The following is a 27,828-nucleotide window of genomic DNA, read 5'->3' as shown; positions in this document are numbered from 1 at the left end:
ATGCAGGAAATGAGTAACTCTGGAGCCCGGTAGAGCGCGGCTGATGGGGGCCCGCGGGCGGGAGCCGGCCGGGGTGTCTCCGCCCCCGGCCCTCTAATTGCCCAGCCGAACAGCGGCGTCCGGGCCCTGGGGACCCGCGAGCGCAGCCTGGGCCCGCGCGGAGCTCCCGGGACGGCGAGCGGGACGGAGGCTAAACGTAAGCTGGGGCCAGCAGCCGCGAGGCTCTGCGCCCTCCTCGTGGGTTGGGGGTAGAAGGAGGCGATGGCCACGGGGGGCGAGGCGGGGCTGCCCCCGGGATGGCGGCGTGGGGCAGGGGCGCGGGGCTGCAGACTCTGGAGACCCTCGGCGGCGCCCGTGCCGGGGCGGGCGCACGGCCGTCTGGAGAGCGCGCTCCCTCCCCGCGCTCCGCGCTCCGCACCCGCCCCGACTGCGGGCAGCTCGGCTCCTCCGGGCGCGCGGCGCGGGACCGCGTCTTTGTTCCTGCTGCCCCGAGGACCCGTTACTTTGCACCGTCTGGGCAGAGCTCTGGGGCTGGAAGACAGGCCCAGCTCCGTAGCCGGCTCTCCCGCCGCTTTCTCTCCCCTCCTGGAAGGAGGGAGCGGGAGTGAAGCCTGCTTCTGCTCGGTTTAAGGTAGTGAAGCCATGAGGTTGCTTGGGGCCGGATAAAGCCCCTGCCACTTCCTCTTTCGGGACAGTGAGTGGAGGAGACCCCACACTGTGCGGAACTTTTCTTTTTGGGTTGCAAATAGTCTCTGTCACCTGGCGCCTACTCCATCCCCAACCCTCTCCCAGTGTCTCCCCTTTCTGACTGCCGGCTGAAGGGACTCAGAAGCCCTAGGACCGGGCTTCTCATTCGAAATGCGTCGTCTCTTGAAAATAAAAAATAAAAAAATGCTGCTGCCCAGGAAGGGAAGATATTTTACTGATCCTCTCAGTGATAGCACCTTGCTTTTTTTCCCCCCTCTGCCTGGTGTGAGAAGGACCTCCACCCCTTTCAAAACTACCAGAGCACCACGTACTGGCAGAGCCTGGCCCCTGGCCTTTTGGATTTAAATCAGTTTCGGAGTTATATTCGATTTTCTTGTTTCTCTTTTTGGATTTGACCAAGGGCCCTTCCCTTTTATAAACCAGTTCTACCTTGGAGAGGCTGCCAGGTAACGCTAATCGGTGCTCTGTGCAAGTCACCGGTCCAGGTTAGACCGGTAAATAGCGTGGCACACACAGGTAGAACTGCTGCCGTTCACCTCTTTACTGATAACATAATAGTCTGCGCTTTTTTCGGCCTCCTTCCAGCCTACGTGCCTAAGTGGCTCTCATTGTTTGCTAATTCCCTGTGTCTGCTCCAGGCCATTCTGCCTTCATGGTTTCCACTTGTGGGTATCCATGAAGTGGTTGTACTGACTCTGCTCTCCCTGGGTGGATGGAAAGGCTTTTGCTCAAGTGCCATCCTCCAGCTCCGGAATTGTCAACAATGCAGCAGTTTCAAGCTCAGGCTTTCAGGGGGCTAGGATCTGAACTTTTAACCTGATGCCATCATCCCAGAACTTTTCACCTTACCAGGAATAGGCTCTTGGCTTCTGCAGCCCCCATGAAGAAAACAAAAAGGAGGGTGTGTGAGTGAACTTTCATCTAAGGGTAAGTTCAGGGAGGAGCTCCTAGATAGAGGCTTCTGGCAAAATTGCCCACCTGAGAAGGCACTGTCTGGGAAGAACCTGGTTTTGTGTTTTTCCCTCTTGAACAACCTGGGCTCTGTAAAGAGAAAGAATGTGGGGGAGTCTGTCTGATGGAGGGGGTACACATTTTGGTTGGAGGCGGTGATAAGCATCCCTGGCTCAGAGCCCAGGAAGAAGAGTTGCACAACAATACTTCAGGAACCCCTTTCTTAATGTCTCATTTTTCGAGGGACACCACTGCCAAATGGGGACATGTCCAGAAGGGAGGGGTGGAATGGTGTGGAGGTTCTGGACAGTGCTTGTGAGGGAGAAGGGAATGAACTGGCAGTGTTTCCCCTAAGGATAAGAGGCCTGGCGGCCCAGGGCTGTGGCCTTTAGGAATCTGAAGCATTGTCACTTGAGAAAAGGCTTGTTCTGCCTGGCCTCAGAGACTCACTGGTTAGCAGAAGCAGGGAAATGGATCGTACTCAGAAGTTAGAAGGAACCTGCCAAAAACTAGAGCTCCTCAGGAGGTAATGCACTGCCCATCACTCAGCAGACAGGAGGCCATCAACAGTAACCAAGGAGAGGGTCCTTCCAGAGGCTAAGACTCTGACTCCATGTTTGGGGCTGGGAGTCCCCTCAGTGGGGATGAAGTAGTAGGGCAGCCTGTGGGGCTTTGGGGGCAAGGTTTTAACCCAGGAGTGTCCTAGGTAGCGGCAAGTGCTCCAGATGTGCTGGGGAGCTGAGGAGCAGGACCTTATGTGTGGCTGAGACCAGTCCATCTTGGACTCCGCTCTAGTCCAGTCTTGCAGGAAGGACGGCATAGCCATGAGAATGCCAAGAGCTAATAAGAATAACCTCCAGGGCTGCTGCTAGCCTTTTCCATCCTTTGCTTGAATTAGAATAAGGTGCTCCCTCTGGGCAAGAAGATGGCACCTTGGTGCCATTTCGAAAAAGGAGTCTCATCTGGGTGGGCACAACCATGGCACTTAGCTGGGCAAACGGCATGTAAACTGGTCCCATCCTCACCACCCTCCGGCCGGGTGTTCTTGAGCAGTATATCACCTGCGCAGCCATACACAGCTGCCTGGATAACCAACAGTTATTGAAGACTTAACATTTTCTAGGTGTTCACAATTTTTCTTCAAAAACGACATTGCCTGTATTGACTCATTTAATCTTCACAGTAGCCCTATGACATAGATATTGTTATCTCCGTTTTATAGATGAGGAGACTAAGGCATAGCAAAGTAAAGCATTCCGGAGCCTGGAAGCTGAGTCCCAACCACTGAAGCTGAAAAACCTAGTTTGCTTGGGGGGAAAGAGGGAAGAGCAGTTGCCTTTTTCTTTCTTTGTCAAGGGAAGAAATACCCACTCTCAGCTCAGATGGAGGAAAAAGTGGAAAATTCATCTGGCAGAAGGCAAGGAAAGAAAGGCAGGCCCAGCCTTGATGGCTAATGGGAGGCCTGGCCAAAGCATCAGATGACTTTCCTTCTTGATAATTGGGCGGTGTGGGGTGGCAAATCCAGTTTGGGGCCTGGCATGAGTGTGATGAGTAAGTGCCACCTGGGTGTGGCACGGAGGGAAAAGGCCACAGCTATGCAGGGGCCCTGGCCTAGATGGAACAAAGTGGGGAGTGTCCAAACATGTTGTCCTGACACTTCCTACCCCCCCAGTCCCCGACCCTGTCCAGGTCCTGTTGACCTGCAAACACTCTTCCCAAGCTCATTCAGGGAACCTTTCCCAAAACTTGCACTTCACAGCTCCATCTTTATGATCACTTATTTTCCACGCTATACATTTTAGCACTTAGTAGCTGGAGCAGAGCATTTTTCTACCTACATACAGACAGACAGTATTTAAACAAATCAGGCTTCTCAGCCAATGAGGAATTTTTGATGCCCTAATTTCTCCTGGGAAGAGCTGGCTGGTACCCAGCAGATTTCCCATAAGGGTAATGTTTACCTGGATCATGTCACCTGTCCCAGGTCTGGCTCTTAGTTGTGTCACTTGGAAACCCTGTCCACAATTTACAGAGTGGTTTGGACTTGGGCTATTGAGTCACCTTGAGAAAGCTCCCAGAAGTGGGTGTACGAATCAGAATGCTAGTTTATGAATTTGCAAGGAGACCTTGTGATGCAGAATGGATGCTGTCTGTTCTGCATCCTGGGCAAGCCACATGGGAAACCAAAGATTAGAAGGGAGCTTGTACTTAGCAAAGCTGGAGTCGAGGCTGGAGGTGGTGGGGAGTGATATCTAATAACATGGGGCTCTGTTTGCCTCTGTAGACCTCTCACCAATGGAGAAATACTTGCCAGGTAGACCAGTACTCTGGTCATCCTGGCTGTGTATATCTCCTTGGTCAGTTCAAAGTCAGTGTTTACCTGGTAGGATTCCCCCCTTTTCTCTTTCATAATTTAGCAATTTTTATTTTATTTATTTTGTTTAGTGCATTACAAGCTTTAGCTCCCAGCCACATCAAGTTGCATTTGCATGAGTTCAACTAGTAGACAGTTTTAGGTTTGGAGTTTCAGGCCACTGGGTACATGCTATATGCAAATCAAGAAGACAGTCAGATGGCCTGGATGGGTCAATAGAAAGCCAGCCACAGAAAAAAGGAACTTGGTCCCTAATCCGCACGGCTGCCCAGGGATGTAGAAGGGTCAGGACTGGCCACTTACTGTAGCCCCTGTGTGAGCTTAGGGTTCAGGCAGTCCTAAAGGTCCCTCAGCCATCTGGCCACCCTAGCTGGTCTCTTTGAATTTAAAAGGCTCTCCCTTATCTCTGTCCAGGCCCCCTCGTGGCCCATCATTAGTAAGCTGCCCTCTCTAGATGCCCCAGAGCCATGGAGTTGTGACCCAGGTGGGCTTTGGAGAAGGGCAAACTTGGGTTGCATCCTGGCTCCACTGCTCAGTAGTTGTATCTTCTCTGTATTGGGGTAAGTGCCTTGACCTCCCAGGCCTTGGTTTCATCACCAGTAAAATGGGCATAGCCCCTCATAGGGCATGCATAGAAAGAGCTAAGCACAGAGTCTGGCACAGACCAGCACTCTGGCTGGTATAAGCTCTTAAAGATGGTAGAGGTCAATCGAGAATCTACATTCTCTGCCAAATTGGGACCCTAGCTTCCCCATTAGTGCCACTGCTCCTTCCTCTAAGGTCTGAGCAAAGGGCAAGGTCACAGGGACTCAGACTGTCCCAGAAGATGAGAAGGTCATCAGTGCCCTTGTGTGTGTGTGTGTAGTTTGTTCAGACCTGAGGGCAAAGCTGCTGGTTCTGACCTTTCAGCGGACTCTGGGAGAGGGAAGGTCAGGTTTGAGGAGTGGCCTGTCACAGGCATCCAGAGGGGAGAGAAGGGCAAGAGAGTTTTCTGGGAGAGAAAGAAGGTCATTTGGGAGTGCCCAAGAGGTCTGTAGGATCCTCCTCAGCAGTTTGGGACCTGTGATGTTTTCCCATGGAAAGCACATCCCCCTCCATTCAGTTGGCCCACCCTGTGACATCAGCCGAATGGAAGCACCTTGCAGGTGACATCACTGTTGCCCAAGGCAACACCTCCTCGTTAAGGTAGACTGGGAGGAACAAAAACCACCCCAACTGCAAGACACATTTTGAAGGGAAGGAGCACAGAAGGTGGAACATCCACAGGTGTGTTTCTCAGAGGTTGGGCAAGAAGAGGGAGGTGCTGTAGGTCCCAAGTCTGGGTTGTGAGTCAGTTGGGGGCTGGTCTTCTGGCCTTGGGTTTGGCCCAAGGGAATAGAGCGCAGTGCTGACAGCTGCAGTCTTGTTTTTTTCTCTGAGCCAGGACAGGGAGCAAAGAGCATGACTCCTTTCAGAGGCTTCTGGCAGCTTCCATTGGCTCTGGGCCTCCCTTCTACACAGAGATGGGGAGGTCAGAACTGTGGCTTCCCTTTTCTTCACCCTCACCCCAAAAGAAAGTGAGAGGCAAGGATGCTCACGTCCTTACTACAGAGAAATGGGGCCTGACTAGGAGAAAACCGTCATTCACGGATTGCGCAAGTATGTGCTGTGAACCTGCAATAGGCAAAGCACTATGCTAGGGATTCAGTGGCCATGTGGAGATGTGATCAAATGCACACAGAGAGGAGGAATGTCTGGAATCCACTGCCCAGAAGTTGGAAATAGAAGCAAGATGTCACTGGTCACCTCTCACCCAGCTCTAACGTGACCCTTGGAATTCCTGAAGGTTCACTTATTCAGTTAAACCCATGGAATCCCTCCCTCCCCAGTAGTTCATGCAGGAATGCGGAGGTGTCTGAGATACACCTGAGACTTGGGAGTGGTGTAAAAGAAGACAGCCATAGGTGTCTTCTGTGTCCTGCCAAAGGGAAACCCTGGGGACAGACAGCACTGTTTGTAAGGCTGAACTCACATGGTGATTCTGATGTTCTTAACTTGGCAATTTATGGTTTCCACCGTGTCTCATAAGGTGATGCCTCCTGTTCTCCTTAAGATAGAAATTTCTAAGCAAGGACTGTTAAATGCCAACACAACAAATGAAAATTTCAGGAAAGAACTCCTTGCCTGCAGGTTTTAAAGAAAGGTAAAAACCTAGATGACATGGTAGCTCTCCCTTTAAAGAGGTTTCAGAACAGGAATCTCTTGTCCTTCAACTCGAAAGTATTAAAGTTTTTGCTTTGTACAACTGGCCATAATTTCAGACGCTCTAACATAGCTTCCCTGACTTCCAGAAGATCAGTGGCTAAAGAAATTACCCTAATTTTGTATATTAAATATAGCTTTTTCAGGGTTATAAATGAAAATTAGAGTATCGTTAGCAGAGAATATTATTTGCAAATTGTGCTTAGGAATCTGGTCCTCACATCAGTTGTCATGACCTTTTGTTCATAGAAGTAGAAAAGCCTTTTTTAAAAAAACAATGGCTTCATCCATTGAGCACCTACTCTGTCTGAACAAAGCCCACCTTAGGGGCTTTGCATACATTTATTTCTCTTCCTCACAACAGCCTTTTGAGGTAGGTATTCCAGTTTTATAGGTGAAGAAACAGGCTCAGAGAGGCCCAGCTGCTTGCCCAGAGGCACAGAGCTGAAAACATCAGAGGCTGGATTCAGACCCATATCTGTGCCTCCCAGAGCCTTTGACTCTTTCTGCCACCTCAGGCCTCTGCTGTACACCCTGGCCCAGTAAACGTAAAGGAAACATAAAAATCCCACTAAGTGTCAAAGGTGAGAAGACAACAGATAGTCCACCAACTCCAGGTTCCCTCTTGCTGTGACGTGCTCTGTGATATTAGCTGATGGAGCTCAGTTTCCCTGTCTATTTAATGGGGACAGTAGCAGCCAGTATCAGATAATATTCAGAGCACTTTGAGATCCTCAGATGGCAGTCCCTAGAGAAAATACAAAGCCCACAATTTTTAAATGATTCACTTCCAGGTGGACAACACAGTGAGACACTCACTGCCTGGGAGGAAGGCTTCCTTTGAAGCCATCCTGGGTTCTTTCTTACCTCTTGGTCATCCCTGTAGTGCATACAGGAGAGTCTCCTATCAGCCTGGATCAAACCAAAGGGAGGGCGTTGTCATAATTCTGGCCCTACTTGTTGGTGCAAAGCCACGTGCTCATAACAAACTGTTCTCCTGGGAGCCTGTTTCAATAGCCTTCTTAGTAAAACAGGGGACCCGCCTGAAGCTCATGAAAGGGTCCTTTGTTTGCTGAGACTTTGTCTTGGAGTCACTGAGGAGACAGGACCACAGTGTGCCTGGGCTGGAGGGGGTGAATCACGAGCAGGGGATGCCTGACACCCGTGTGCTGCTCCAGAATTCCCCAGGGGCATCTATGCCACTTCCTTGATGGCCCACCCCAAACACACTGCCCTAATCCACTGCGGAGAGGGTTTCCCCGTGCTTTTGGCTGAAAAGCCATTTCATGTCCCAGGTCACACTCCCAGTGTCTCTTCATTAAGTCTGACTCCCTGCTTCATGCCTAAATTTCACCTAAATTGTCACCTGCCTTTCCCTTAGCAGTACAGGGGAGGAAAGCCCATAGGTGCGTGTCTGCTGTTTCACAGAAACCAGGTCACTGAGCAGCAGCATGGGAAGACTGAAGACTTGAAAGTTAGACAGTCCTGGGTTCAGATTCTGGCTCTGAGATGTTGAATGAATGGCCTCACCTCTCTGTGCCTCGGTTTCCTTACCTGTAAAATGGGGACATTGTCTCCTACAGAGCTTTATCGTGACAAGAAGGATTTTGCACAGTGCGTAAATCTCAATAAATATGGTATATTGGTTGCTATATACTAAACCCCTCCATGGGTGATAGGGCCATGCGACTTTTGGGGTTTTCTCCGGAAGGGAAGAATTGCTCTTTACTCTGCTGAGATGGCTTCTCTGCTTCTCTTACCTAAGTTGCATCAAACTCTGTACTCTTCCATTTACCTTCCATTTCAAGGAGATGGGTGTCAGGGGGAGAGGCAGCTGGGGGATCAGATAAACTACTTTCGGGTTCAACCCTGGGTCATTTTCTTGGTGAATGGTGGTGATGTGTCAGTCTGCAGTTAGATGAAGGCCGTCCAGGCTGTGGTGTGTCTCCAGGGCTGCATCTGGAAGGGCTGTTGCTTTCATTTCCCAAGGTTCTTACTGCTGTTGGCACTTGGCTTTTCTGACCACAGGCTGCCTCCCAGGAGAAACATCTTAGGAGTTACTTCATCCAGGACTTCCCACTCTACTCCCATCTCAGATTCTTACTCCTGGGAGTAAAGGCAGTAGGTCTCTTTCCCAGTCCTAACTCCATTTATTCATTCATTCATCAGGCATGCATGGGAGCACCTATACCTTTAATGCCGGGCACGAGAGACCAACACTGGTTTGTCCTAGGAGCTCAGAGGAGAGGGAGAGCCTCAGTTGAGGCTGCTATGAGCTTCCCAGGTCCCAAGCTTCCTGCTCTCTCTCTGTGGCAGCCCCTGGGGTCTTTAAAAGAGAACAAGGATCTGGTGGAGACAACTTAGCCATATCCCCAGATTCTGGAGTTGCTGCAGGGATGTTAGTGACCCTCCTCTTCCCAGAGGAGTACCTAAAATGCACCCAGTAGGATTTAACAAATTAAAAGGAGACCTGGCCTATCACCAGTACCATAGCCAATAGCATGTCCTTTACAGGGCACTACCCTGTGACTTCAGGTGGGAACCAGGATTCAAACAGGCCTTCTGAGCCCAGAGTTGGCCCCTTGGCAACTATAGGGAAGCCTCTACAAAGTGCTAAGCTCTTCCGAGCTAAAGAGCTTTGGGCTGCTTCTTTCTGGGTGGCCTTGGGCAGGAGTATGTACTGGTAAATTTGGCAGTGTCGGTGGCTGCTTGCTGCCTGCCCCACCGTGTACCTGTCATTGGTTCAGGGACACTACTATGAGTCACGTGCCACCTCCGGCAGAAGCCAGGGCAGAACATGGGCATCACTCGTCAGCACTTCATCCCTGTGGCTGGAACACAATATGGTTGTAGCTCAGGGTTGTTCTGTGTAATTCTTAGGGAGGGCGAGTCTCTGTGGTCATAGATTATTCTGGGGGTAATTTGGCTGCCTGTACCTGGCCTTCCGGTCGAGGCCCTTGCCTCCCTTGGAGGACAAGAACTGGGTTGCTGTGACTGGTGTGGCCCTGCTGTGGGAGGGCAGGCAGATACCCGGCTCTGTTGCTCAGCCTCAGGTCCCTGCAGCAGAGAACACAAGCCAGGAGGCCAACCACAAGCTCTTAAGTTTTTTACAACTGGCTTGGCCTCCCCCTTGCCTTTGTGTCTCTTACTGTTCCCTTTTATTAAGATGAAAGGGGCTTTTAGATCTTTGCAAGCACAGAGCATGAGTGTGTGTGTGTGTGTGTACTTGTGTGTGTTGCATGTGTGTGTGCCCCTGTGCTGGAGGCCCACAGCACTTCCCTTCCTCCCCACCCTTCTCCCCCTCTCCCCAGCCCAGCTGGGGCCCAGGCCTTGTGTCAGGTACCACCCAAGCCACAGGGGAGCAGAGTGGGAAAACAGCCCAGGATTTCTCTGTGTGGGGGCCAGAATCCCTCTAAGCCAGGACGTGAGTAAGAGGTGGTGGGGTGGAGAGGGTTGGGGGGGGCTGGCTTTTCTGTGGCCATGGAAAAACCCTTGAGGCCCATCCTCCCCCCACCCTCACCCCGTGCTGAGAGGCCAGGTTGTCTTTCTGAGCTGGTCTTTCTTTTGTCCCGTCAACAAGGAAGGTGGCTTGCTGGGTACCAGCAGCCTGTTTAATTCCATCCATCCCCAGCTCTTCTGTGAGAGGGGGCAGCAGGTGTCCAGGGGAGGGCTTTCTGTCCCCTATGTTGTCCTTTGTATTACTCTATTTCCTGCTCCACCCCCTAAGGTCTCCTCCCCATCAAGCCAATGTATTTGCTGTTGTCCAGGACCTGTGTCTGTCACTGCAGCCTGCAGTCCCTGCCCCACAGCGAAAGTGAGGCTGGTCCTGAGCTTTTGCTGCTCTGCTTGAGGTGGGAGGTGGGGGGGAGGGGGGGTTGCAGAGAACGCAGGGTAGAGGGAGGGACAGGGTTCAAGTTTGGGGCTCCCTAGCATGCCTGCCCGAGTGGCTGTTACTGTTCCCTCCTCCAGTGTGCAGGTGCTCTTGTGGGTGAGATGGGGTCCACAGACAGAGGGAAATTGTGAGAAATACAAGTTGAAGCCAGGCCAGTGTCTGAGGGCTGCTGCCCCACAGGAAGTGGTTAGCCCCGTGTTCTGTTGTTAGCACGCCCCTGTGATTGCAGGTCTAGAGTTCTCAGGTGGGAATCCAGGGGTCACGGGAGGCCCTTGGGTGCATACTCACTGTGGGAAACGTTCCTTCCTAGAAAGGAGCCCTACAGCAGGCTTTCCTTTGAAAGTGGCTGTGTCCAGCAGGCAGGGTGTGAGCATACTGGGGAGTTCCCGGGATCTGGTGGGTCCCTAGGATCGCGCATGTCCTTCGTGCTGTGAGCAGGCAGCCCTGTGTTTGGTCTCTGCCAAGCACTCTGGGGAACAGCCAGGCAAACCAACCCTGCCTGGCCTGCCGAGGAAGGCTGCAGCGGTATGAGACCAGAACCCAGCAGCTCACTGTGATGAAAGGGCAGGATGGGGCCACTGGAGAGGAGACAGAGACTGGCCCGGAGCCTCAGGCCTGGCGTGGCCTCCAGCTCCTCTGCTCTCTTCCTACTTGTGTGGCCCGGAGCGATTGCTCAACCTCTCAGCACCTTGGGCTCCTGCCTGGGAAATGCGGCTGTGGCTCAGGTGAGAGAGCTAACTAAGGGCGAGGCCCCGCAGCACGAGTGGCCAGGCGCGGCCTGCACGCAGAAGGGCTTCACAAATGCTCCATTTCCCTCCCCCACTTCTGTCCCTTTCAAGAAAGAAGGATTTGTCTCAGGACGGGGTAGGGGGTTGCAGGGGGAAGATCAGGAAGGCTCCTGGAAACTGTTTCTGAGACAGGCTTGCTGTGAGGACATTGGGTAGGGTTTTGACTGCAGAGACATGAGGTGTGGACGTGGTGCAGGGAGTGGTGGGGAAGTTTTTGAGGACCACCGTGCAATCTACTACAGTGACTGTTGGATTCGAGGTGCCCTAAGGAGAAAGGGGGATGTGGGCCCAACTCCGGGGAGCCCCTTCCTTGTCTCTTGGTCTGCAGGCCTCCGTAGCCTCTTCCCCTTCACAACCCAGCCTCATCAGTCAGTCTCTGTGATTTTCCGTGACGTCCTGCGGGTCAGGGAGTCAGCCTGGTTGGACAGGAGGACGCCATGTCCTTCCTGGGAGATTGATGGCTTCCCTGCCTTCTGCCTCCTCTGGGACAGGAAGGACGTGGGCTCTCCCACCCACGCCGGGGAAATCCAGGCTGCTGTCCTTCCTGTGCCTGGACTGGCCAGCCACATGACCCCAGTCCAGAGGATGGGATTGGCATCCTGGTGACTTTTTGGAAACTCCTTGCTTTTCTGAGTGGGCTTTGAGGAAATGTAATGCTTTGGCAGGCATGACCAGGCACCCCCTGAGAGTGTGGCCAGTGTGGCCCTGTGTGGCGACAGCAGAGCTCACCTCAGTGAGAAGGTTGCTCCCCTTACAGTGTATACCTTCCCACGGCCTCATTGGTAGGTCCACCTCAACTGGGCATAGGGACACGGATCTCTCCTCTCTGCCCTCTTATCCTGCTCCCCCACCCTCACCGGGACCAGTCTTGACCCCTGGGTCCTCCTGAGCCCGGGTTTCTGCTCAGTCTGTCTGGAGTCTCCCCTGGGTTAGGTAGGGGCAGTGGGGCTCTGGTTCTTGGGTTCTGGGGACCACTGACCTTAGCCTGTAATATCAAGTATTCCCTAATGCAAGGTGTCTTTCTCTTTCCTTCTAGTTTCTGAGAAGACTGTGGGAAGGCAGTTCTGTAAGCCCTGAGCACAGGCCTAGCACATAGTCAGCCCTCATAAATGCTGGTTATGATTGTTCTGAGGTTGGCTGCTGAGGCCAACTGGGAGGCACTGGAAGGAGCCCAGTGGCCAGGAGGGTGGCAGGTCTGAGGAAGCTGAGCCTGGCTGGAGGCCAAGACTAAGGTCCTACCTAGTGGGAGAGGTGGAAGGTGACTACAGGGATGGGGGTGGGGGAATTGCACAGGTGCTAAAAAGGGAAGGTGCTGGGGGCCCAGAGCTGCACCCTTTCTAGCTACTTTCTCAATTACTCTGTGTTGGGCCTCTTCCTTCCTATTTCCCCACTTCCTTTTTTTGCCTGCCTCTCCGTCTCCTACTAGGGCCTGAGGCCTGCCAGGACCCCACCCCCACCCCCAGTGCTGCTCAGCCCCTCTCTGCCCCCCCAAGGCCCCTCCTTCATCCCTATTTGGGGTACATATGAAAGGAGACCTCAGCCAGACAAGCCCCGGTGGTGTCTCTATGGCCTTGACCTTGCTGGGGCATGGGGCAGCTCTGCAAGGCCTTTCTCCTCTCCCGCAGGGACCCCCGCTCTAGAAGGGGGGAGCCAGTCATGTTGAGCAGCAGTATGTTTGGAGCTACTCTTGTCAAACCATCTGTGCAGAGTGTGTCTGTCCGCTGGCCCTGAGTTAGGTGAAGAGGAAGGAGTTTGTGGAGACATATCACTCCCACAGCCGACCATCTCCTCCCAAATTTGTGATAAGTCAAGTCCCACTGACATATTGGGCGCCTGCAGTGTGTCCATCCCTGAACCTGGTGAGCTGGGGGAGGCTAGGGCACATCAGCTTCTGGGCCTTGCTGGAACTGTAGGCAGGAAGGCAGGGACCCACTGGTGGGTGAACTGATACAAGTAAAGAGCAGGAAGGTGACGTGACCTGCTGCAGTTCAGAAAAGGGCAAGTTAGACCTGCAGTAAGGGGCAGGCTCTCCAAACGATGGCGCCCTGGACTCCGCAGAGAAGATGATCTTACCTGAGCTGGGGCATGGGCTCTGCTAGAGAGAAGCTGGGAATCAGGGTGAGACAGGTAGGCCAGACCACAGGAGGAGCCTCACCAGGGCTTCAGACAGACAAACTCCAAACCCAGACTCAGGGTCAAACTCGTGCTCTGCATTCAACCTATCCTTTCTCGTGGTCCTGTTTCTCCAAGTCCTGGGAAGTTTGGGAGACAGCCTGCCTGGATGATCTGGGTGGTTTGTCACTGACAGTGGTATCAAGGAGGTGCCATCAGGCAGAGGGAGGTAGCAGGGCCCACTCATCCCCTAGGGGGATGGAGGGAGAGCAGAGGGAAGGGAACAAACTACAGACAGGGAATCTTAGAAGCCACCCAGTAGACCTCCCTGACTCTCAGTCTTATATCAACATCATTAGATAGGGATGTTGCAACTACCTGATATTCTGAAAATTAAGTGACAAAACACATGCAAAGTACTCAGCTTCCTAAATGCAGGCTGTTGATGAAAGTATCATCACTTCCAGTACTTCTGTCTGTGTGAGAATCCCTATGAGGTTCACAGGTGATATCCAGCCTGCCTGGATCACCTCTACCTCCACCCACCCCCACCGGCCCAGTCAAATGCATCTCCTCTTTAGGCCTTGGTTTTCTCATCTGTGAAATGGGGCTTAGATTAGTATAACTAAATTCTGACACTGAAATTTGTAGCTTTATTGCCTCCTTAGCTGGGACTGCAAAACTCCAGCACAAGGCCAGGTGCACAGTAGGGGTTCAGCCCAAAGTTATCAACAGTTTGGGTCATCCTTGGCCCCTTTGTTCTCAGAGGGCCCAGAACCTAAGTAAGCAGTAACAAAGGACCCTAGTCGCCCCTTGGGGTGAAAAGTGCCCTCCCGTGCCATCAACCCGCCTCCTTTATTCCATTTTGTAAGAAAGCACATCAGCTATTCCTTTGGACTCAGAGGGTAACGACAGGGCCAGGGCTGCTTTTGCCGTTGTAATTAGTAGAGCTAATTGCATCTGACAGGCTGGGTGTGGGGCAGAGCTTGGAGAGCTCCAAAATCTGGGCTTCAGCGACACTCCAGAGCCCCACCCTCCTCCTCCCTGGAGGCCTTGCCTACTTGGGAAGGGGTGAACTCAGACTTGGGTGGGCTTTAGAACCATCTGGAGGGCTTGCGAACACACAGGTGCTGGGCCCCAGCCCTGTAATACCTGGTCAGCGGGTCTGGGATTGCACTGGAAATTTTGCACTTCTAACAAGTTCCCAGGTGAAGCTGGGGCTGCTGTGCTGGGAACCACATTTTGAGAGTCACTGTCCCAGGAGGAGTGCTGGGCAGCTGAGAAAGGGGTCCTGGACATCCCTGCTGTTGAAGCTACAGCCAGCCCTGGGTGGGGGTAGGCAGGATTATTGGGGTAGAAGGCATATTGATGAACGCATTGTGGGGTTGGACACAGGCTTCCACTGCTCTGGGTTTGTCGTAGGAATTCTGTCTGGAAGGAGGCAGGGAGGTAGATGTGGAGCCGAGGGGTTTCACACCCACATCTCCCCAGCAGATGGGCACAGGGAAGATCTACAGACAAGAAAGGATCCCTGATGGACAGGAATAGAGCTCTCTCCCTCTGCCTGTTGCTCACACACCATTTATGCCCCACTGCTCATTCTGTCCTGTGACATAGTTGGTGGCTGGCTGCTTCCCCGTATGGGCTGTAGTGTTTTTACTGCCAAGGGTCATGCCACACTCATCTTTGTGGGCCCTGCAGCACCCAGCATGTTCCTTGCACACAGCAGGTGCTCTGTAAACATAGCACCATGGAAAGAACTTAGGCTTTGCAGGTGGGGGCAGACAGAACAGGCTGGATCTCGGCCAGCTGTGCCTTTTCTAACTGTGCTGCTGGAAAAGTACCTCGTCTCAGGCTCTGCTTAACTCATCTGTGAATAGGGGTAACCCACGTCTTAGAAAAGTTACCCGGGGCCACTGTGTATAGTGCCCAGCACATCCTAGTGAGGGCTTGGTGAACAGAAGGGTGTCACTGACAGCTCTCAGTGGCATTGACTGGATTAATCTGTGGTGGGGGTGCTGTAGGGCTCTGGGGGACCCAGGAGTGGGGGGACCCAGGGAAGGGAGGGGCCACCTTGGATTTCTCCCCCAGGGCCTGGCCAGGCTCAGAGTAACAGTCTGAGTAAATTATTGGTTCTGGCCGACCACCTGCAAACCTCTGCCCCAGGCCCTGCTGCCTGTGACCCTGGCCCTTTGCCAAGCTAAGTTTAGCTGTGACCTGCATGAGCTGCCATGCTCTGTAGGCAGGGGCCAGGGTGGAGAGGAACTCAGCAGGCTTCCTGCCGGCTTCCTGGCAAGCAGATAGACCCAGCCCTCGGAATGACCCAGGTTTATTTTCAAAGCCAAATCCACCAACTGCACATCTCAGATCACATGTGTGGGGCAGCCTTGTAGAGGTTAGAGCTTTGGGCCAAGGCAGAGGTGGACATCCTTGATTTGGGGGGCCTTTGGAGAGAAGAGAGAAAGAGTGTGTGTGTGTGTGTGGTTTTGTGAGAGGCTCCCAGCTACCTATCCTGTCCCTGTGCTCTCCAAAAGTCTAACTTCCCAGATTCTCTCCCCTCATATTTTTGACCCCGTGGCCCCCAGGGCAGTGTTCCCTGTGACTTGGTTTGGGGAAGGGAAGTAGTGGAGGCTTCAAATTCAGCCCCATCTGGTAGGCACTGAGCAGCCACAGCCTGGCCCATTCCCCATCCCTTAGGGTGCCGTGGGCAGAGCCAGCCTGTGCAGAGGTTAACAAGGAACAGAATGACCCCTGGGATCCCATCTGATCCCTGGGAGGGCGCTGATGTTTTAAGTAAGGAGTGAGTCAGTGGGAACTCCACCACCCCGAGGATCCAAGGCTCAAAAGGCTTCTCCCCTTTGCTGGGGGGCAGGGCGGACGGAATGGTGTGCCAAGGGACAGCAAAACTAAGGCAGCATTTATGCTTTCAAAGCACTTCTGAGCGTTTGTTCCTCCACACCCCTGGGGCTGGGCAGGGCTGGTGTGCTTAACAAGTGAGAAAAATAGGCCTATGGAGGCCGAGATGGGGAGGAGCTGGTGTTGTCAGGTGCCTACCCTTTGCCAGGCACTGTGCTAAACACTTGAGATGGATTATCTCGCTTATTAACCCAATCTCCCTATGAAGGAGGGAATGCTGTTAGCTCCATCTCACAAGTAAAGTAGTGGAGCCCCAGAGGAGCCAAGTGACTACCCAAGACCAGTCAGCAAGGAGCAGAGTCAAGGTTCAAGCCCAGGCCTGCCGGCTTCTGTAGCCTGGATCCTTCCATTGTTTCCCTTGTGCTCCTGTCCAGCTCTTGTTTATAACCCTACTCTCACCAGTGATATTGTGAGCTGCCTGCATCCTGCCAGAGTTCCTTGTATGGCCCACTCCGTCGTGAACCCCTGCAAGAAGTTTCCTCTGCTGTTCCCATCCCATCACAGCTACCCTTTTATAAGAAAACTTGCTCAAGGGCAAGCATTTTGCACAGTACTTTATATGAATTCTCTCAATCAAGCTTTATAATAGAGATATGATCCTATTTTATAGATGAAGAGACTGAGGTTCTGAGAAGTTGAGTGATTTGTCCAGGATCCCATATCTAGTAGGTGCCCGTGCTGGGTGCTAACCCAGTCTGTCTCCTCCAGAGTCCATCCTGCTGCCCCCTAATACAAGGAGTCAGTTGCTGCAGTTGGTGTGGAGTTTTGAACGTTGCTGCCCCAGGACAAGGGGGCGCTTATAGCCTTTTATCTTCCTGCAGGCACAGGGAGCCCTGTGGAAGCCATTGGGTAGAAAGGATTTCCTAGTCATGGGGCTTGGCGATGGCACCCCTCCCCATTTGGTGGCATCCTACCCTGAGTTGGCATGGAAACTGACCTCCTGGGTTGGGAGTTGCCAAGGGCTATTACTATGACTTGTCAGGGCCTGCTGTGTCCGAAGGTGGCTGCCTATAGTGAGGAGGCCCTGAAGGGCCCCAAGCCCCCAAATTACCTCCTAACTGGCTGCTGCCTGGTATTCTCATATTATTACTCCTTTATCTTAAAACTCCGATCCACATTAATCAGCCAGCCTCATGGCTTTGCCTTGGACCACCTGGCAAAACTTTCCATTGATGTTTCTCTAATGTAAAAACCAGGGCTGACCTGTTTCTGCAATTATCTGACAAGCTGCTCTTTGTCTGGGACAAGAAAAGCTGACTAGCTGCCCCCCTACTTTTTTATCACCCCAGCCCCCTTCCAGTCTGACTTCCTCCACTTTCTCCTGTCCTATACACCCTCCTCAAGTGGAAACAACCATTTGGTTCCTGCTGACACATCCAGCTGTGACAGGGTGGAGTCACATCTGGGCAGCAACTCAGGTCATTTATATCCTGGCACTGCCAGGTAGAAACTGCAGAGGCATCTTTACCTGGTGACAAATACCTGCTGCTTGACACCATTAGGGTAAGAACCAAAACAGGTGGTTTCCAGAGTGCAGACTCAAGATCTGGGAATGGGCTCTGGCTACACGAAGAAGCTCCTATCAGCATGTGCCCGCATGCATGGGGGGGGGGGGGGACTCTGTATCCTCTTTGGTGTTCAACAAGGATCTCATTTGGCCATTTGCTCTCCTAGCCAAGGTCTCAGGCAGGAAGGAGGCAGGGGAAGTGCAGAGAAGGCCCATTGTTACTTCCCAAGTTTTCTGCCAGGGAGAAAAGAAGGTATGATGTAAGGCTTACACTATAAGACAGTGCTCCTCAGACTTTAATACAGATGGTATTAAAATACAGTTTGTGGTTCAACAGGCCTGGGGTGGGGCTGAGATTCTGTATTTGTCACAAACTCCCAGGAGATATTGCAGCTGCAGAGTGTGAATGGCAATGATAGTAAAGGGATGACCCTTTGCCAAAAGTCCCCTGAGACCTAAAAATTTATTTATCCTGGAGGAAGGGGCTGTCTCCTTTCACAAGAAGTTCGATTTCAAGGTCAGATGACTCCTGGTAGGAAAACCAGTGACTGATACTTGTCTCCCAAGACTGTCCCGGGAAAGACCCAGGAGATCAGTGTCTGAATGTGGGGTGGGATCTTCCAGATCAGAAGGAGAGGGTTACAGTAGCATAAGGTAAGGGCTCAAAACTGCCTCACAAGCCTAGCTGTGCAATGGAAACGTGCTGTGCGCTGTTCACTGCTCTGTGTGTGCAGTTCGCATGTGCCATCACATCCATCGGTACAGTGCCTCTGGGTACTGTGGCTTCCCTGGTGTACAGTAAGGAAACTGGAGCTTGAAATCCTACCTCTGTCCCCCATTGGCCCAAATGGAGTCATGCTCATTCCTGAACTAATCACGTGTATGGGGGTGAGTCCTAGTCTTGGGCCTGGGTTCTGTGCTCTCCTGGAGCTGGGGGTGGGTTTATCCCCACCCAAGCCGTAAGGACTGGGAGTAGTAAAGAGTTGGTTCCCAGGGAAAGTGGGGTGCTACTATCAGAAAGGAATGTCTGGGCAGACAGCAGAGGTCCATCACAGTGGGTGGTTCAGCCAGGATTGTGGGTGTGGGACGTTGGGGTTGTTCCCCAGGCTAGACTGAAACAGCGGGGAGATGGTGGGTGGAGTGCGGGGAGAACTGTAAGGCATTTCCAGCTCAGCAGGGCAGGGGTTGTGGGAGAGTCCAGGGAAGAAGTGATGTTGAGGGACGCTTGGTGTGACTGTCGGTCTCTCCGTTCCCAGGAAAGCTACAGCCATGGCCCTGGGGCTCTTCCGCGTGTGTCTAGTGGTGGTGACGGCCATCATCAACCACCCGCTGCTGTTCCCGCGGGAGAACGCCACGGTCCCCGAGAACGAGGAGGAGATCATCCGCAAGATGCAGGTGCACGAGGAGAAGCTGCAGCTGGAGCAGCTGCGCCTGGAGCAGGAGGTGGCGCAGCTGGCGGCCAGGAAGGAGGCGCTGGAGCAGGTGGCCGAGGAGGGCCAGCAGCAGAATGAGAGCCGCACGGCCTGGGACCTCTGGAGCACCCTGTGCATGATCCTGTTCCTGGTGATCGAGGTGTGGCGGCAGGACCACCAGGATGCGCCCTCTCCCGAGTGCCTGGGCGCTGACGAGGACGAGCTGCCCGCCCTGCACGGCGCCCCCCTCCAAGGCCTCGTCCTGCCCAACAAGGCCACATTGGACCACTTTTACGAGCGCTGCATCCGGGGGGCCACAGCGGATGCGGCCCGCACCCGGGAGTTTGTGGAAGGCTTTGTGGATGACTTGCTGGAAGCCCTGAGGAGCCTGTGCAACCGGGACAGGGACATGGAAGTGGAGGATTTCATTGGCGTGGACAGCATGTATGAAAACTGGCAGGTGGACAAGCCCCTGCTGTGCCACCTCTTTGTGCCCTTCATGCCCCCTGAGCCCTACCACTTCCACCCAGAGCTCTGGTGCTCCAGCCGCTCGGTGCCCTTAAATCGCCAGGGCTACGGCCAGATCAAGGTGGTCCGGGCTGACGAGGATACGTTGGGCTGTATCTGTGGCAAGACCAAGCTTGGGGAAGACCTGCTGTGTCTCCTCCATGGCAAGAACAACTTGGTGCAGCCCAGCAACGAGGTGGAAGACCCACTGTGTGCCAGAGGTTCCCCATACCTGGACACGATGCAGGTCATGAAGTGGTTCCAGGTGGCCCTCACCAGAGCCTGGCACCGCATTGCCCACAAGTATGAATTCGACCTGGCCTTTGGCCAGTTGGATGCCCCAGGGTCCCTCAAGATCAAGTTCCGCTCGGGGAAGTTCATGCCCTTCAGCCTGATCCCTGTGATCCAGTGTGATGACTCGGACCTGTACTTTGTCTCCCATCTTCCCAGGGAGCCCTGCGGGGGGACCCCAGCGTCCAGCACTGACTGGCTCCTGTCCTTCGCTGTCTATGAGCGACACTTCCTCAGGATGACATCGAAGGCACTGCCTGAGGGTGCCTGCCACCTCAGCTGCTTGCAGATTGCCTCCTTCCTGCTCTCCAAGCAGAACCGCCTGACCGGCCCCAGCGGGCTGGGCAACTACCACCTGAAGACAGCCCTGCTGCACCTCCTGCTCTCCCGGCGGGCCACCGACTGGAAGGCCGGGCAGCTCCCCGCCCGCCTGCAGGAGCTGCTCTGCTTCCTGGAGAGGAGCCTGCTGGAGAAGAAGCTCCATCACTTCTTCATCGGCAACCGCAAGGTGCCTGAGACCATGGCACTCCCCGAGGCCGTGCGCAGGGCCGAGCCCCTCAACCTCTTCCGGCCCTTCGTCCTGCAGCGGAGCCTCTATCGGAAGACAGTGGACTCCTTCTATGAGATGCTCAAGAACGCCCCAGCGCTCATCAGCGAGTACTCCCTCCACATCCCCTCAGACCATGCCAGCCTGCCCCAAAAAGCTGTCGCCATGTAGAGCAGCTGGAACCTCGGGGGCCAAGGTGCAAGGCATCCCACACGTCCACACCCCTGGGGGCATCTGCAGGCCCTGTCCTGAGAAGACGGCGGGCTTCGTTGGGAGCCTGCCAGAAGCCAGGCCCTATACTGTGGAGGAAGCACAATTCCAAGCTGGAAGCTACTTTGCTTTCGTGCCAATAGGGCCTGCTGGCGAAGCTGTTATCCGGGTTTGGGGACTGAGCCCTTGCAGCTTACTTTTGGATCATCACGAATGGGCAAGATGGTGACAGAACTCGATGGACATGGCATTGGAGACAATGCAACATCACTTTGGGTGTGATTCTGTTTACATCCCAGGTCCAGCCGTTACTTGAATGGCAGCAGAGGATTGAAGGAATGCTGACAGGGGTGCGTGTTAAGACCGTGCACCCCTATTTACAGTAATCCTTGGCCCCAGGCATCTGCAACCAAAGCACTAATAGGGACAGATGTGGAAATTCACAACTTTCCATCCATAGCCTGCACAATAGGGGTCCCACCATGGCTGCCATTTTTTATACTATTTGGAGAAAAGATCTAGTTAGAGACACAAAGCCCCAAGTGGCTAATGTCTCTGTTGCACAGAAATGGGTACTTGGTGGCAGAGAGAAGTTTTAAGTTGGCTACTTTTCAGCTACACATCCCATTCAGGGTACACCCCATTCAGGGTGCACCTTTCTTCCTGCCCCTTTCCCCAGCTTTCTGTGTCCCATGGGTACCATATACCATGCTGGGTACTAATTCAGTGGTCCCTCACCCCTCTTATTTATCTCCACAGCTTGTGGGGGAGGGCAGGCGCTGAAGGTAGAAACTGGTAGAGAGATGCACAGGGTGACTGCGGTGAAAGGCAGCCTGGCACCCGAGGTGCTGGGGTCTGGCCTGCAGTCTGACCTCTGATGCCCAGTCTAGAGGAAGTTTCAGAGCTGAGAGGTGAGGAATGCCGTAGCCCTGTGTCCTCCTCAGGGTCCCAGTCCTAGAGCAGAGTGTACCTTACTAGCCGCACAGACGACTGACACCCTAAGAGTTTGACAGAGGCTCGGCTGACTGGGAACACACAGAGACAGCACTGCGGGCACAGCCCCAGGCCTCTGAGAGGCCACCTCGGCACTGGTGGGGCCTGCGGTCACTTGGCGGGCACCAGAGCCTGCGGTTGGAGCTGGCCTCTGTCTCCAGGCCTGGTTCAGGAGGGTTGGGAAACCGTTCCTCCTCCACTTGTGGCTTCACTGGTCCTTTGGGGTTTTCTGTATTGGCATTGCCTCCGTAACCCCTGCAAGGACCAAAGAGGAGGCAAGAATGAGTGCGCCTTCACCAGCAGCTGGGTTCTCTCTCCAGGGCGAAAGCTGGCCGTGCCTCCCAGACAGCATACCCAGTTCCACGGGGTGTCAGGCTCACCACGAACTGAAGAAAGGATATTGTCCCAACCCAGAAGCGCTCTCACCTGGCCTCAGAGTGCTCAAGATGGACAGTTTGCCTGACAGGGTTGAGGGAGGGAGGCTCAGCCACAATGGAGCACTGAAGCCTATAGGAAGCCTTCCATGTGAGCTGGAGTTAGAGCAGGGCTTGAGCCTGCCCCTCCCCAGGCCCACAATGGCCAGGACCAATCCTGCCCATGTGGTCTCCAGCAGTAGCCCCAAGCCCCTCATTCTGCTGGGATTCATTTCCAGAATCGGGGTGAATTTCCTTATTTATTATCCCCTGTGCCTTTCTTTCCCCTTCTTCATCTTTATCTTGTTGTGCTTGGAAGAGGCCCCAGCAACCAAGAACCACCCTCCAGAGGTCAAGACCAAGCCCGACACTCCTTCGGCTTCCCCTTTGCTTCCAGGAGAAAATTCAGTGAAAAAATACTTTGTTTATACAGAGAAGACAGAACTCAGCAGGGAAATGGGGATCTTTTATGCACCAAAGCAGCTTCTGAAGCAGAAAGCAGCAAGGCTCTTGATGTTTCATGCTGCCTTATTTATATTAAAGGAAGAATTAAATTCTTGCAAGTAGAAACCGGTCACGGTGTTTGTCACTTCTGGAAATCTGTAAGGTTCCTGGGCAGAGTTGGGAAGGGGGGTGGATTTGGTGGATTTCCTATTGACAAGCAGACGCTTTCACTCTTTTTAATTCTTATGCTTTCAGGAAACTTTTTAAAAAATAGCAAAATAGAACATTTCTATCCCATCTTTGAGGCAGCCTAGAGGGTAGAGTCTAGCCCAAGACCTTATTTGAAGAGCTTGATGGGTACAGAGAAAGGTGAGAGCTGCAAGTAACAGGGAGCTTTTGGTTTTCAAGGAGAGAGATTGTCTTAAACGGAAGAGTTTTAGCCCTTTAGGACCCCTAGGCCTTTCCACTGAGGACAACTCCACCATCTTTCTCTGAGGAACCTTTTTCCTTCCCCAGGATTCATGGCTTTACCCAGGATCTGCTCACTCACTGTGCAGAATGCTCCAGGGCTGCTTTGCTGAGCCTCTTGACAAGGCTGAAGTGAGTAGGGTCAGCCCAAGGCCCAGAGGTTAGTTAGGTTGGGGAGGGCCCTACATCCTCAAAAGCCTCGCTGAAGCACAGACCAGGTTGAGAACCTGGGACCAGCACTTTGGTTCATAATCAGGGTCACCAAAAACACCTGGAGAGCTTGGTCAAATGCCCAACCCCACCTTGAACCTGCACGGTACCCAAGTAAGACATCATCTCATAGCTCCCTCTAGTGACTGATGACACCCCAGTTGAGGATGGCTTTTTATATCCTTTCCAAATGGAAAGTTAAAGAAAACCCCTGAGGACTGCTTTCCCTACAGAGCTGTTAGAAGACAGACGTGGGAGACGCTGACAAGCCTGCTTGGCATCTACCACCCAAGTGGCATCAGCTTCCCATGGGTGCCCCACACTCACACCTGTGACGGGAGCAGAGCGAGGGCGGGGGAGGAAAAGCTGGTGAGCACTTCTTTCTAGCAGGTTATTAATGGTCTACGAGCCTTTATTGGGAGCTTACATACATGAGGTATTGTGAAAGAAAAATAAACAGGACCAAGCCTGTGCCCTGGGAAGGCCAGTAAGGTGGCCTCCCAGATCCTCACCTGTGAAAAGCCATAAGAAAGATGGAAGTGTGCTACTGGTGAAGTCAAAGGGGAAGCCCAGTTAGGACCTGCCTCTCCAGGGGTTACCCCGCCGTAACCACATGGCTATCACCCTGGTACGAGTTTCTGGGCCATGCTGCAGATTTCAGTGGAGTCTCTAGGAGTCGGGCTCAGAAATAAGCATTTTGCCAAGTTCCCCAGGTGACTGAAAGTTAAAGAACCACTGATAATGTGGAGGTGATTAGGGCAGGCCTCAAGGTGGGGTGCTACCTGATCTAGCTTCTCCCAGGAAAAGCATTCCAGCCAGAACCATGGAATGAGGGTGGGAAAGCCTAACAGATTTAGGCAGCATTTAGTAGCACCTACTGTGTGCCAGGCACACTTCTATGTACCTTTATATAAAGTTATTTAGTTCCTATGTCAACCCTGTGATGTAGGTACTGTTATTTTCTAGATTAGAAAACTGAGGCACAGAAGGGTTGTGACTTGTCCAAAGTCACATGGTGGTAAACAAACAGGATTCAAACTGAGGCACTGCTGGAATATGTGCTGATACATACTGAGAAATCATATAGCAAATGAGTTTGAAAATGTTGAGTAGGGCCGACCGCAGAAAGCCTTGAATGCTAAGCTAAGGTAAATTTGAACTTGTAATAAGTTATTTCATAATAAAATTTGGACTTCATGCAGTTGTGAGCTATTGGTGATCTCCAAATGAGACAGCAACTTGATTCACCTGAAACTCTGAAGTCTCAAACTATGGGATCAGCACAGTTAAGCGCGGTGGGGGTTCATGGCCAGCTCCCAGAGTGGGGTTGGTGGCAGCTGTGGCAGCAGTCAGTGAATGTCCCAGAAGTCACTCTGAAGGCTGCGGTTCAGAACATTCTCATGCTCCGTCCCGTCTCCACCTCATGGGATAGAGCTGGAAGGTTGTTTGGTTTGGCCAGCAGACCATGAGCAGAGAGAGCCAAGAACCACACAGCGAAGGAAATGGGTGCCTTCAACTCCTTCAGCTCACCTCCTCCCTGCCCAGTTCACCCTCCTCTGCCTTGGCACACTCTACCACCCTGGAGGGGCATCTTTTTAGAGTTAACTTTTCTCATTGCCATCCAAAGATAGCTTGTTTTTCTAACTTTTTTTAAGGAAATAAAAATACAGTCATGATAAAAAAATTTCAACCACTGACACAGAAAAATTAAGTAATGCATAAAAGCCCCTGCTCCTGACTTCTCAGTCCATTCCCCAGCAGTAACCAGGATGAGCTGGGTTTCTTGTATATACTTCCAAAATTTTTCTATGTACATATCACGTGTGTGGATACATGGCTCTTGTTACATAAATTGCATCATACCACCTAACTTTTCTTGGATAGCTTTTCTCAACATTGGACGCTACCATGTTCTTTAAAACAGCTGCTTACTATCTCCCTGTATGTATGTGCCTAAAGCTGGCTTTAGTGAGCCTTCCTCTCCTGGTAAGAACGATCTTTATTCTCTACTCAACTACATACCGTCTATGGATTCACCACCAAGCACCTGTCCATAAAAATACTCTATTGCCTGAGATTTCTTCAATCATCATGATGCCAAAGTGAGCACAAGGCATTTTTAACCAAATACAGCTCATGTTCCACCCTGGGTCATGCCCTATGTGGGGAACAGATGTGTAAGACAAGGGCTGTGTCCCCAAGCAACTGGGTCTGTTGGGAAGACTAGGCCAAAATAAGTCAGAACAAAGAAGGGTGGTGGTCACTGAAGGTGAAATGATGTGGCTCTGAGCCCTGCGTGGCACAGGGGAATGAATGGAAGCCAGGTCAGCTCTGGGTTTGAGTTGTAACAGTTTTAGCTCCCTTATACATGGGAAAATGTGAAGAACCTCCACAAAGAAAACCCAACACAATTGCCATTCTGTCCCCAAACACTTGTGTTCCATTCATCTGAGCCCAGGGCTGGCTTGTTGCCTCCTGCATAATGCGGGGCCCCTGCTTTACAGGTGCAACATTCAAAACACACACAGAGTGGCTACTGTGTGCCAGGCACTGTGCCAGATGCTAGGAAAACAAAGTTCAAGACAGACACTATCCCTGCCTTGAGGGAACTCCTAGTCACAAAGGGTGAATTACTACTTATTTTAGGACGGAATTTTTCAAATACCTCCTGCCCTTATCACTCACAGTGTTCTTCATTATGCATCCTGGTAGCTTCCCCCTATGGTAGAAGTGCACAGAAACACACACACACAACACACACGTCCTTTGGGTATTTTTCTAAACTTTTGAGCGTAACCCAAATATTCCACGGCTTTGGAAGCATAAATCCAGATTTCACAAAGGCTACTCCTGCTAACGCATCCACCCTCACTTCCCAGCCACCCAGTCCTGTGCTGCACAGTCAGAGCCTGCCTCGGTGGCTTTGTCCTGACAAAGCTACAAATGGCTGCTTCCAGCTGGCTCCCAGCCAGGGAGCTAGCTGACTGTTGTTCTTCAGCCATGCCCCAGGGGTAGGCTGTCTGCCACTGACCAAGTGGGTCTGCAAGGGGATTCTTGGTCCCAGTGGATCCTTAGGAGGAAATGACAGGCAGGGCAAAGCATCCCGCCGTTCTTGTCTGGAGCATGTGTGTAATCGTTCTTTCCATGAGCAGCACAGTCCTGGGGCACTTGTGTGTTTCATGCAGCAGCCAAGAAAAAGAGAGAAAGACGAAGCGGAAGGTGGAAGGCAGTGTAGGTGACCCTGGCAAAATGCCAAGCGCACAACTGGCAGAAAGCCACTCAAATCGCAAACTGGGCTGCGGGCTGTGGGCTGCGGGCCTGCAGCCTTTCCCACAAGCGCTTTCCTCCATGCTTTATTTCCTGGCTCTTCAAGCCTTCTAAATTAGTATGTGGAGCCCCAAATGAGACCGTCTTTGGTTCTGGCCATCAGAGACGTGCCATTATCTGTTGTGCTGACAGCACTTTTGGTCCCATGCTGAACACTCGCCAGCACACAGGATATATACCTGCAAGGACTGATCAGTCCTCGTGTTCCAGGGGAGGCCACAGGAGCCGAGCAAAGATCCCAGGGAAATGTGACTCACAGACCTCACTCTGCATTGGCTTGGGCGCCATGGCAACAGGGCATCCCATCCTGAGAAGGCGGCACAGCAGATGGCCCCTGTCATGTGGCGCCTGCTATGGCAGACCAGGCCACCTCACTAAGCACGCTTGCTTCCGTCCAACTGGCACGGAGTCACACTGGTAACTATTTACATGAGTCAAGATCCACCCAGAGGCAGCAGATGGCTGGGCCAGGCTGAGACGTGGGGAGAAATGAGGCTGGTTTGGGGTGAGGCAGAGGCCGGAGCAACAGACTCTCCTCTGTGGATATGGACAATTCACATCACTCCCATTGCTGCCTGGTCTCTCAGCCTGGCTGGAGGCTGGGGAAAGATTAGATGTGAACAAAGCTAAAAGGATCACAGGCTGATCCCTAGACCCTGAGACAAACTGGGCTTGGACAGGCCCACCCCACTCCTAAGGCTCCTTCCGGCACATCAGGCCATTCTTCTGGCTCTTTGTCACTTTCAGTGGTCCGAGCCAGCAGAGGGGGGATATCAGGCTGAGACAAGCATTCCCACGGCAAGACAAACGGCTCCAAAACACTAGTTCTAACACTGCAACCAAAATGAGTGGAGGGATCAGGGGCTCCTGTCATCTTTATCATGCAAATATCCCAGAGCTTGGTACACAACAGGCAACCAGAGGCATTTGTTGTGATGCACTCACAGTGTGTGTGAGCAAATCCAACAGAGTGACCTTTGCCTGTCACTGGGTTTGGGGTGTATTTTTTTAAGGCAGGATGTCAGCTATAGAACATTTTGTGAGCCATCCTGAGCCCAGACAGCACCGGTAAAATTCTGACGTCATTAGTCCAGGGTGATAACGGGTATTTCATTTCCTGCTTTGGAATTCTTTCCGTCATGAGACCTTCGGTGTCTCCCAGGCCCACAGCCAAAGTCTGAATGACAATGATACTCATGCACAAACACGTGGGCTGCAGTCTTCGTTTGCCAAGTGGAGAGTATTTGGATTTGGAGTGTTTTCTTCTTCCTTTTCCTAACTTTCCTCCCACCAGTGAGGTTGTGGAGGATGCCAATCTATAGTGACAAATGTCAATGATTGGTAGGCCTTCAACCTCAACATCAGCATCAATAGTTTGGCAGTCAAACTGGGCCAAAGGCCAAGGAGCCAGGATGCACACAGCTCCTGGGCACTAGATTTAGTCCTGGGCACTAGATTTCTAGACAATCCTTAGAAGCTGTGGGCTTGAGGAGTCATACAGTGATTATCAGAAAGAA

General features: G+C 52.6%; 1 protein-coding gene across 1 annotated transcript; it reads left to right on the top strand.

The window, feature by feature from the left end:
* Window positions 1-24,181, top strand: ITPRIP (inositol 1,4,5-trisphosphate receptor interacting protein). The gene is made up of 2 exons (XM_016212194.2): window positions 1-196; window positions 18,746-24,181. Exon 2 carries the CDS (start codon window positions 18,759-18,761, stop codon window positions 20,415-20,417), a length of 1,659 nt encoding a protein of 552 aa, XP_016067680.2. The 5' UTR covers window positions 1-196; window positions 18,746-18,758; the 3' UTR covers window positions 20,418-24,181.
* Window positions 24,182-27,828: the final 3,647 nt, after the last annotated feature.

Source organism: Miniopterus natalensis, chromosome 14, assembly GCF_054644295.1.
Source record: "Miniopterus natalensis isolate mMinNat1 chromosome 14, mMinNat1.hap1, whole genome shotgun sequence".
NCBI lineage: Eukaryota > Metazoa > Chordata > Mammalia > Chiroptera > Miniopteridae > Miniopterus > Miniopterus natalensis.
This window is presented reverse-complemented; position numbering and strand designations above follow the sequence as displayed.